The 12278-nt window shown below is 38.1% G+C and overlaps 2 protein-coding genes across 4 annotated transcripts in view; both read right to left on the minus strand.

The window, feature by feature from the left end:
• LOC138028635 (tyrosine-protein kinase receptor Tie-1-like) overlaps window positions 1-6096 on the minus strand; it is a 62637-nt gene extending 56541 nt beyond the window's left edge. Inside the window, exon 1 of one of the 3 annotated variants that reach the window (XM_068876234.1) lies at window positions 5963-6096. In XM_068876234.1, coding sequence (XP_068732335.1) covers window positions 5963-6014 — 52 coding nt within the window. In that variant the 5' untranslated portion in view covers window positions 6015-6096. The remainder of the gene's footprint in view (window positions 1-5962) is intronic. The other 2 variants (XM_068876235.1, XM_068876237.1) reach the window with 2 other exon arrangements.
• Window positions 1073-3508, minus strand: LOC138029477 (uncharacterized). Its single transcript, XM_068877201.1, has 7 exons — window positions 3410-3508; window positions 2775-2833; window positions 2424-2575; window positions 2150-2223; window positions 1988-2051; window positions 1390-1523; window positions 1073-1276 (listed from the first exon to the last, which is right to left on the minus strand). Exons 2-7 carry the CDS (start codon window positions 2828-2830, stop codon window positions 1073-1075), a joined length of 684 nt encoding a protein of 227 aa, XP_068733302.1. The 5' UTR covers window positions 2831-2833; window positions 3410-3508.
• Window positions 6097-12278: the final 6182 nt, after the last annotated feature.

A 12278-nucleotide genomic window follows, 5' to 3' on the forward strand; every position in this document is an offset into this window, starting at 1 on the left:
GTAATTGTAATGACAGTCCAATATTGCAAACTGTTTTCCCAAGGTTGGGAAATTGAAATAAGACCCCAACATTGGAAACAGTCTTTTCAAGGTTGGAGAATAAAACAGAAGTCCAATATCGGAAAAATCATTTACAAGATTGGACAGCCAGTAATTTAAACTTCCAACATTGGAAGCTTCATTTCCAATATTGGTTAAATATGTAGTGATATCCATAATTCAATCTTTCCTGGCAAGATTAGTGGTTTGATCAGTATTCAATAACTCCAACAATTAACTTTATCATGATTAACTGTTCTTCCCAGTTTATTGCTGTTGTGTCCTGTTTACAGATCAACCAATTTACAAACATAAGAAACTTGAACCGAAAAAAAGCATTTACTGTATTTACCCATGTATAAGTCGACCTTTTATGGTCTCAAAAGAAGCTCCAAAAATCGCCCTCGACTTATACACGGGTCAAAGATTTTGAGCCAAGTTCCAGCTAAGTAATTTATTCAAAATTAACATAATAATGTTGTCTTGGGCATAACGAATGCAATGGACAAAAGCCGACGTACATTGTAAAAGACTTCAAAATGAATGACAGAAGACTTCAAAACGAATGTAAGCAATTCCAGTTGAAATAAAAAGGATTTGTCCAACTCTAAATGTTGAAGATACTCACAAGCACAAATATGAAATAGACACTGGAAATTCTCGTTTTCCAAAGGCGGAAAGCTCTATGAGGCATTTCTGTTTCTTCAAATAAAACACGATCGTTCAACGGCTTAGTAACCTGGCGCAATACCTCGTGTTTGCGTGCAAGCATCGTCACTCGTATTTGCGTGAAAATGCTGAAGAAATTAAGAAATTGCGTTTTTTGCCATCAGAAATGGGTGGTCGACTTATACATGGGATCAACCTATACATGGGTAAATACGGTACATCTACTGTTCCAATGTGAACTTTATACAATGTAGAGCAAGAGCATCACCAGACAAAACAAAATTAGCTAAAAAATATATCATCAGTTGTAATTAGCCATCAGCCACTTTCAGCAACATATATAACACATATAATGGAAGCTGCATTAGTCAGCCTGCTCTGGTTCATCATCATAATCATAATCTGGCCCTGAATCTGTTTCATCAACAGACATAGTAGATCCTGAGGATGAATCAATACGATCTGAACTGCTGGATTCAACTGATAACACATCTAGTTCCCTGTCAATAAGAACCTCATTTCTTGAAAGGCATTTAAAATTTGCACCTTCAGCAACTTGAATCATCTTCTGCGTTACAAGTTCAGATGCAATTTTCAGGGCAAATGCGTACTTTCATTTGCCTCTATGCTTGATTTTTAGTTCTTTAGCAGCTGGAGCAAGATGGTGTTTCACACTCAAACTTCTGAAGGTTGGCTTTTTGAAAAACACTGCACAGATGATTTGTGAGCTGTATGAAAAGATAATAGGGATATGTCGTTAACACCATCACTGCTGCAGGCTTCGTCAGGACTGGGTGTTTCAGTGTCTGTTTCATCTTAAATGCCAAAAACAAAAAACACCCTGTTACATGTTTGAAATCTGATCAAATGACTTGAAGTAACAATAGCTCCCTTCATTAATATTGATTTCTTGCAAAGAGTGTGAATAGGCATGTACATGTAAAATAAAATATAAAAAGAAAAGCTTTATTTAAAAAAATACCTAATTTACCGAATCTAAATTAAAATTGATGTTCCTAACAATGCACAATGAATAAGTCATAAAAATTCACAAACTGCATTTTTGCAAGAAAGTCTGGCAGCCAGGATGAAGCCTTGAGTATTTTTTTTTTCAGGGCAAAATCTCATGTTTACATTTTATACCTAACTGTCTTGTAAGGATCTTTCCTCTGTGTAAATTTTCATTCCCCAATTCAAATTTAACTTTATTACATATACTAGATAAAAGTCTTATCATAAAAGAAAGGAATGGCTGTCAGTGGCCATATCCTTTCCTTACCAATGCTCTCGTTTGCATCTGTTGTCGGACTTGACAGAGCTCTCTTTGCAGGTGTCCTGGATTTCTGCCAAAAAGAGAGAAAAAGCTTAATGCTCCATTCTTAAGTTACAAGCTTAATAGGATGTAAGTAGTACTGGTATTCCTTACAAGGACTAGTTGTACCTCAAAATCATAACCATCAGTAAGTTTTCTGTTCTTTTCGACTGCCCACTGTAAGATATGGTTTCTGATTGCACCTGAAACATCAAACAAAATCAATTCACATGAATTAAAAAAATCAAACAAATTCAAGAAAACAAAAGACAATAACTGATCTTGAATATCAAGTCAAACCTGGATAATGCTTCAGTATAATTGTGTACACTAGCATTTTAACAAAATCTACTAAAAAATTACTGTGGCATGGCTCAATCAGGGATAAAAATTATTCACTTACTTTGCCCAAAGCCAATTTTTTTCAATGTGCATATGGGTTCCAATGAAGACACTAATTCTGAGAGAATTAAGCTGTTTGCATTGTTACTCCGGAAATACACTTTATTGTTTCCAGGCCATCTCTTAGAGCATTCCTTTCTTATTAGCTTGATCCTGCAGCATACACAATGAACATTTCAATACAATAAGGCATTTGCATGTACTAGTCCATAATTACTATAATGTCATTAAGTATGTGCTAATTATGAATGGTAATGCAATTAATAAAACAGTACTCACTTGGTGTGGTACAAGTGTTTGTCTTCAGCATTCATTTCTTGTTTATCTTTTCTTGTTAATTTGGCTTTCATACCCTTTGAAGGACTGTGATGGACAGACACTGGACTGGACTGGACTGTCTTTCAACATGTGCTAAAAATAGTAGAAAAGGTAGTTAAAAGATGATGTTTGTCAGGCATTATTAGAAAGGAATTTACAAGCACCTAAGTGTTCCTTTAAAACGTGATACCAGGCTGTACTCTTAATCAGTGCACAGTGGCCACTGGCTGTTTTTTTTTTTTTTTAAATGAAAGAATTAAAAAATGTTTGCATCTAATTGAATTCTTAACATAACGGCTACCCACTCCCCTCAACTGCAAAGGTCAAGGGAATTTAGTGTGATTAACTACATATTTTTACTTCTACTACTTTGCTCAGAGAAACTGGCAAGAGTTCATGGGAAATATTCTACCTTATTGTCCTCAATTTAGTGCCCATACTACTGGAAAACAACTTTTCCAAACTTTAAAGTTTCTGGAGGAGCTTCCAAGATCCCATAGAAAGAAAATCAGTTTCTCTTAAGTACTAATCAACCTGGTGATTACTTCACTTCTTATTGAAGTCCTTGCCTCTGGACTAAAACTTGACTAAAGTCATGCTCAATGGCAATGCCTGATTGCCTGATTAAAGGGCAGTCAATCACATCAGAGGAAGATAGCCGAGACTTACAGTGTAGTTGTTTGATACATGCCAAGACAGCGAGTTGTTTTCCAATTGATCCTATACCAATGTTCTTGAGACACTGCCTGTCTACAAGAGCCAGTGTTTTACCGGATATTTCATTATCTAAAAAGAAGTCACTGTAATAAGCAATGAAAAGATAACAATTCAAAGCCTTTACATTAAAATATTAATACAGCATCTGCCACTCTGGAAGGAATCAGATTAATGAGCGTGGAAAACACTCAGCTGTGAGGGGAATTAGCCTTCCTCAGTTTGCCATAAGTATGGTTTGCCGCTCTCAGTTTGGTTTATTCGTCTCCCTCTTTCATTTTCCTTTCACTCCTTATAACAAACAAATAGCAAACGAATAAACCGAAAAGAAAAACAAAAAATCAATTCAAACTACAATCAAAAATACATATAATTTACCCTGAAGAAGTCTTGCTTCATCCTTCAAATCTGGATGGTGAGAGTTCTGCGTCGCTATTTTAAGCCAGAACCTGTGGGACAACCTGTGGTAGTTCTTCGAGTCCGACGACGACAGTACTTCTGTGTTTTGGCGCGTTTACTTTTTCAATCCCAGATCTCCTGATCCACTTTGAACTATACTTACCAGACCCCGCGCAAAATGGAGAGAACATGGCGGTATCGATAGGTCGCGATTCTTTTCTTTCTTGCCGATCGGTTTTTTGCTAAAGGGCGCCCGGGAAAAATGTAATATGGAAGTAGAAGAAGACGTTTCACTTACTTCCTGTTATTGTCAGCTAACCGCCGAAGCTAGAGATATCAGCAAGAAGGGAGAAAAACCTCATGTGCACTGTCCATGTCACAAATGCAGTGGCCGGGCAACTTGGCGTATGACCGCATGGCGGCATTTACAGTCTGAATGGCTGGTTTATCAATTATCAATTTTTATTGGTTTATCAGTGATAAAATTGATCTCCCAATAAACTACCATAAAAACTAACTCGGAGTAATATTGGTAAATAACTGGTTTATTTGTCACTTGACAATCCAAGTTTAGTTCTATGGTATTTTATTGGACTGTTACCTCTTACACTTGATATTCCAATAAACTGCCATCAAAAGACCATCTTGGATTGTTAAATGTCTGATATACCAATGATATTCCAAAACATAGTTGTCCCCTTTACAAATTACCAAGTATTCCAATATTATTCCAATATTGGATAGTTTATTTCAGATGTTTTCCAATAATAATCCATGTTGGAATTTCAATTTTTTTCCTGTGAAAGACAATCAGTTTTAACCTGGTTGGTAGAAGTATCTTTCATGTTTGAGCATGTCCTCAAAGCTCTTTTGAGAGCCTTTGGAAGATGACCAATATTGCCTTAAAATGAAATATTATTGAAAAGTTCTGTCAATGTTTGATTTCTCTATTGTTTACATGCAAGTTTATCCATCGATACAAAGATATCTTCTTGATGTTATTTTGGGTTAGGGTAAGCAGATATCTGCATGTAGTAATTTGACTAGGCTGTTTATTACGTTTCCTACCTCATTTGTGTCGATCTAAGCTTTTACCTCCTCGCTGCTTATGCGAACACCAACATAACCAAACTCTGCCGGAAGATGCAGATTTCAGGAAGGAAAATAAAAGAGGATCGTCAAAGCAAATGGTAGCAACCATTGCAGAAACGTTGACTTGGAATACTGGGCTTCGTGGCCTAGGCAATATTCAAATAAAGCTAGTCCTCAACGCGACCTAGCGATAAAATCAGTGTTTGAAAACGTCGTTTTCGTCCACCATTTTGAATTCTCAGGCGGGTTACTGCTGTACACTCGTTCCCAGACTTCCGTTCCCCGTTCCCCGTTCCCCGTTCCCCGTTCCCGTTTCCCTTTCCCGATATCAGTAACATTAGTTTTGAGTGCAATCGAATCAAGGAAATCTTACGTTTCTGGGTGACATACTTACTGACAGAAATAAATTCCTGAAATATGAAATTCGCATTGACTCAGAACTCGAGAAATGAAATTGTGACCTTTGCGATTCAACCTCAAGAGAAAACTGGACTAATTATTTTCTTGAATAATAAAAGAAATATTCCAGTAGCCATTTTTGTAAACATTAATTTGGTATTTGCGCCGTAATTGGAGAGCACTACTTTCGTTTCACTGAAAACACTCCTGAAGGTACACGGTAACCTTTGTTTGATTAATAGCCGCTTCTAAAGGTGATCTTAGGTCTTTGGTCTTTGCTTCCTACCCTTCAGATGTATTAAGCCTTGGAATATTAAGACACTACGTATAACAATTAAATCTTTAACATCTTTCTCTATTTATTGTCGTCAATTCTCTTGGATAATCCAAGACCGACTATGAACGTAAGCTTTAACTTAAATACACTTTTTAAAGCCTATCATTGACGCCATAATAACTTAACTTCGATGAAAAGGAATAGAAATAAAGCGATAAACCATCAGAGTTTCTTATCAAGGGCAAAGCACACGCGTAAATATTTTGAAGCCCATTGCACTTCCATGGCTGATTATGATTACAAGACGAATATTTAGTTGTGAAATTCGCTTAATGGCTTACCTGACTCTTGAAAGACAGAAAGAAGCACATAGAAAACACACCATCTGGTCATCTTACTTGCAAACCTCTTTCAGCAAAGCGAAATGTTGCAGACTGTCTCAACCACTGAAAGACTGTGTTAATTTGACCTTTTTAATCTACATGCGTTCTGGTGTCACGCAACATGAATCGACCTGAAAGTTATTCGAGATAAGCAACTCGAAAATAGGTGGACAATTACAACGAATAAACAGATCATTTGTGGTAGGTTTTGCTTGATCCACTTATTGGTAACACTATATAGAAAATGAGCATGAAGAGAACAGATTTTAAATTAAATTCTCAATGTGTTGAATTGCAGAAACGTGAAAACAGTGTCGGTGAACAAAGTAGAAACTGACTATGATTGTTTTTTTTTTCTTTTTTTCGGCACAATAGATCTTGATTTGATGACAAAACACTTTTGAGGTGTTTTGCATGGAAGGTTTGTTCCACCCTCTCGACAAGGTGTGGCTTTTGACTTTGAGCGCACACCGTCTTATTACGTCTGTAAGCTTTGGGATTAAGCCGCTCGCTCATGGCGCCTCGGGAATCCCAGAATCCTCACAATACTTCATCAAGCATTCCCACCACAGATGAGATCTACGTGGGGTTTTGGGGAAGCTAGCATCCGGGTCGTCATTGCAGACACTTTGTACAGATCTTTAACTCAAGCAGTCCTTTATCAGAATTCATTTTAACTCGTAAACATAAGAAAGATTGGAAGAACTGTTGAGGCATATGGGTATCATAAAGACTAGCTTTTTAAGAGCCATGTCACTAAATCTATGAAAAGAAATAACATGTTCAAATTCACTTATGCAAACATTAAACTATTTGTCTTTAAACTTAAAGGTCCACCTTGACCCTTTGTTTTGTTATGGAAATTCGGATTGCTTATCGTAGCGATCTGATTGGATGTTTTCAGGTTCAGGCGGGATTTTATATTTATGAAAATTGCTCCACAGCAGGCAGTGCGTGTAAGGTGAACGTGGGCCCCTAAGCAACGAGAACGAAATTCTTGAATGTGGTAGCCTAGCTTGGTTCTCTTATACCTCGAGGTAAAGCATCTACAATTTACTGTATCGAATGTAAATAATCTATAAAGCATTTCTTAAACCAACTAAAGCATTTCTAAAACCACTTACAGCAACTAAAGCATTTCTTAAACCAACTAAAGTGAAACATTAACCAATCAGTTCGCAAGAACACCGTGGCGCAATACCACCAATGTTCTCGCGCAAAATTAACTGGGGCGAGGGGTTTCCAAATATGGTACTTAGCACTGAATATTCGGAAGCTGTGAACGCGCGTTACACGTTTCAACCCTCATTTTGGTTAACATACTCTTTTGAATTTTGCGCATCGCAGCGAGGCTAGATATGCTTATTAGCATTGAAACAGAAGATTTTTTTTCTTGGGGGGGGGGGGGGGGTTATTTTGAAGAAGGTTTATATTAAGTTTTTTTTTTTTTACTTCATCTACTCAGTGATCAGTGATATTGGCAAATCCTCCCTTTATTTCTTTACCTTGTGATTCACCTCCTCTTTCACTGTTTTTCCTCAGCAATCACCAATTGGGTCTTCTTTCTAACATTTCATCATGATTTCATACCTAAGTTTAAAGAGTTTTCACCTCACTATTTGAAGGGAATTTATAGGAGTACTCGTTTCCTTATTATGGACCTTTAGATCGGAGTACGAGGACGACTACAAGAACGAGGTTTCCGTACTAAGCATGCGCACTTCGAAAAATGTCAGCCCCCATACCTTATACGCATGCCCAGTGCGGAAACCTCATACTCGTAATCATCCTCGTCCCATTACCACAATTGAGAAGAAAGTCATTTACATTTTTCTGTCTTCGTTGTCTTGGGTGAGGCATCCTGTATCCTTCTTGAATTTTATCCGCAATGATCCTGGCGTTTGTGTCCGGGTATGGCGATCATCTGTGGGTTTTAAATTCCATCCTCGAAAATTATGAAATTTGCTTAGTAATCGATATTGATTGTAGAAATATTTTCGGTTATACATATGGACATTTTTGCCACTGGACCAACTCTTCAAAATGAAGCTTACTAACTGTCAAGATTTCATGGAGTAGGATACGATAACTCCGCCTACAAAAAAAGAAAAAAAAAAAAAAAAGAAGAAGAAGAAGTGAAACAAATAAAAAGTAGGAAATGAGAGGGGTAAATACGCGGGCTTAAAAAAAATAGAACAGTCATAAGAGAAAATAAGAAACGACAATTCTTAAGCCCGTCGCACACAGTTAGGAAAGAGCTGAGCAAACTGCCTAGTGAGGCGGTTTGCTCAGCCGTTTCCTCAACTGTGCAGGGAAATTTTGGTGAAAAATTCGACTCACAAAGCGTGAGAATAAAATCAAACATGTTTCATATTTTTGGCCTCGCGAGGCAAATTCCTTGCTGTGTGCAACCATCGTGAGATTCGAGCTGGGTTTGGTTTAATCAAGCAGCCAATAAAAATGCATGGCATACTCACGTGACGCCAGCGGTTCAAGATGGTGTCGGAGGAAGAAATCCCGACCCCACCGGAGGTCACGTGAGAATGCCATGTATTTTTATTGGATGCTTGGTTGACCAAGCTCAACCCAATTCTCACGATGGCCGCACACAATGAGGAATTTGCCTCGCGAGGCGAAAAACATGTTTCATTTTATCCTCACGGCCTCGCGAGGCGAGTTTCTCATCTGTTTGGCGCCAAAATCACCGGTGGAATTTCAGCAATTCTAAGAATGATTCAAATGGTTAGAGGCCTAGGGACGCCATAATGTTTTTTCCTGTGTTGTTCTCTTTGGGAGCAATGAAAGATGTGGAAGATGCGATAGAGCTTGGTCTACAGAAATTAGGATATAAAGAATCAAGGGAAGGTCAGAAAAAGTTGTTGAGGCATACCTGAAAGGAAAGGATGTTATTTTTCGTTCTCCGACGGGATAAGGCAAATCATTGTGTTTTGAGATTGCCAAGTTTGTGCCCGTTTGTCTTTTGGTGGCCCGACCTGTGTCTTTAATGAAAAACAAAGTCTGGACAAAGTCGCCTGATTGAGAGTCAAGGCTTAACAGCAGCCATTATTAATGGCCAAGAAAGTACCGCCGACGAACTGAAAGACATCCCACTCGGCCGGTGCAACGTGCAGAAGCACTGTTAAATTGTCACAGAACTGTTTTTCGAGAACTGAAGCATTCAATCAAAGCTGTTTTTATCGACGAAAGTCAATGTAATGAGTGTATTGCGAAATGGTAAGAAAGCATGTAGAAAAATAGACGGAACCCATCATAAATTTGACTACTTTTATTTAAGTTTGGTAATAAAATAGACTTGCTCCAAGTCGATCTCTCGTAACTTTCAGAAGTGCCTTACTTTTTTAAAGATCTATGGAATTCACAACTTTTAAAGTCCAGCAAAATCCGTTACCCGTGAAACAGAATATGTAAAGCAAGTGGGAATGATTAGCACAAAGACAAAAGAGTAATTTCCTGGCCGCCATTTCTGAATATTTTCTATTTAAATGATGATTCATCAATGCGCAGCAAAAAAATAAAAATAAATAAAAGCACACATGGCATTAAAATGCCCCAACAGGTAGTAGACAACCAATTTGTTCAATTTCAAGACCTCTGAAGAAAAATCCACAAGTCAGTGAGCAGAGAGGAGATTGCACGCTTAGCCTCCGAAGAGAAACCTTTAGATTCAATCACCCACTCAAACTTTCTCCTAAACTGAAATTCATGTTCATTTACTTGGACGAAAATGTGTCACATAAGACATAATTTGATGCTACTCTGAATTGAAGAATCATGAAGGTACAATCTTGGACAAAACTCTAGGGAAAAATTCTAGCTTTGCACTCGCCAAATAATTTGTGTGACAGTGAAATTGCAGTCAATAAATTTTTTAATTAGTAAGATTTTTACCCTTCTAAACTGAAGAGAGAGGGAGAAAAGATTGTCGGTCATACGGAAAATGTTGTGGAAGAGATTATTGTTTCCAAGACTTGTTCGTTTACTGCTGTCAGCTCAGAGGTCTTTGATCTGTTTGATCACTTTAAACTGCGTACAGTAATGGCGAGACGATTAATTTTGTACTTTATACAGAAGCATAATTATTTTCATGTACACTTATTATGTTCTTTCTGGGGTTAGAAACGACAGCTCCGCTTTTGGGCTATCTAAATCTATTTATTACAGTGTGTATTAAGAATTGGTAACAAATTGATCCTTAAATATGGCGCGAAATTTCAGCGTTAAGTCACGCGTGAAATACGATGTTGCCATGGCAACTTTTTTCTATAGTGTCAAAATGGCATCTTATGAACGTAATTTGTCAACGATGATATTAATCACTAATCAAATGGTATACTCTTTAGATTAGGGAATAATTTCACGCGCGTTTGGAAAAAATCACGATATTTCCCGGGGAGGTTGGACGGGGACGGTGCTGATGTGAATAGGCCCAACCGCTAACTAACAACTGGGAAAAGATCATTTCATTATGAATCTAGTATCCACAAATGGATTGGGACTTAAGTCGTGATAGTACAAAAGATACAGTGTTTGTTTTTCTCACTGACAATTTGACAAATGCAGGGAATGGTTTAGTATGGTAAGTGTGCTTTAAAAGATAAAACACTTACGAGCATTGTATTACAAACTAAATTTAAATACGGTATTTACTGTATTTACTGTGGTTATCTATGGGTCACAGCGTAAATGAAAATATGAAATTTTAGTATTGATGAATCGAGAGCCCAGTCTTAGTTTGCCTATAAGAAGGTCCCCCTCTGCCTACAGCCGAGATTTTAAAAGAATTATTAACGTAAGCAACACAACGTGACCGAAAGATGATGAAAACCCAGGCTAGCCGAAATCGAGAATTCAATGATAATTCCAGTATCACTATGGGTTGTCACATGGAACAGCCAGTTGTTCTCTGCTCCGATGCCTGACAGTGACATGTGGAATCTCTCGTCCTCCCCCCCCCCCCCCCCTCCCCCACCGGCTTTCTGCAGCTCAAATGTAACATCGGGAGCACATGACTTTGAGGCGTGTAACTTGCAACTCTTTGCCTTGGAACAAAGTTGGGGATTTTAGGACACCAATTTTAAGGCAAATAGGGACAAAATTTACGATCGAAGCTGCACGCGCGGGATAATGCACGAGGTGCGCAACACTCCAAAACCCCAGATCTTAACCAGAGTTAAACACTTTAAGGTCACGAGCATCTGGCTATATATTATATTGTTTTGATATGAGATGTCGATGATACTTGTGGCATGCTAATTTTATAATACTATTATCTTGCACTTCAATTGGCGACATTAATCACTCGCGATAAAATATAACTAAACATGACTCTTTCGGTCAGCACCAAGGACAACGTACCTCAATTCTCGTTAACGTTGCTTTATCGCTAGCGCCACGAATCAAAATGCCTCTGCCCATAGTATCGAAGTATGCGCAGTCGCAGTAAAATCAACCTGCACAACCGTTGGCAACTATTATCGCCTCTGATTTCCGAATCTGCGTCAAATAGCTGGAAGTCTGTATTTTGCGGGGTTCTTGTTTTGAACCAACCGTGGTTATTTTGGTGCTTACTAAAGGACACTGGGGAACAAAATAAAAAAATCTCGCCCTCTAATGCTGTAAATGTGCAAATGTGTCACTTGAAAAAATTAAAAAAAGACAAAAAACTACATTTAATTGATGTATTTTTCATAGTTTAGGAAGACTGAGATGCAATGCGGGTTTTGAGTAGTTTTGGTTGATTTAAAGTTCTATTTTCTACGACTTTGTCGATGCATCCACGCCGTATTTTAATACTGGTTTTTCTGTGAACCAGATGGCTTTACCCGGAGAAAAAAATCCCTATACCAGAGCCCACACCAGAGGAGGAGATACAACTCCTCAACGAGGACTGCAAGATGGGGAAAGGTCCTGACGTAAATGCAACAGAGGATGCAAAGGGAAGGAATGATGAATTGCAAAGAAAAGGAAAATGAGTGGAACACGGACGAGGAGGAGACAATGGACAGGAAGATGCTAGACAACAAATGAATAAAAGATCAATCTTAAGATAATTAATGCGACTGGCAAGTCAGCTTTGCCAGAGTAACGATGGTGACGTCACGGTGGCTAATGGGGGTTGTGCAGTGGACCATCGTGCCCAGCAACTTACAGACTCAATTGCACCACTTCCAACAATCCAAAGAAACCATTCGCAGCATGTGGGAAAAGAGAATTTAAACAGAGCAAGTAAGTATGTCAAGGCACTTTTGCATAC

Source organism: Montipora capricornis, chromosome 13 (assembly GCF_036669925.1).
Source record: "Montipora capricornis isolate CH-2021 chromosome 13, ASM3666992v2, whole genome shotgun sequence".
Lineage (NCBI taxonomy): Eukaryota > Metazoa > Cnidaria > Anthozoa > Scleractinia > Acroporidae > Montipora > Montipora capricornis.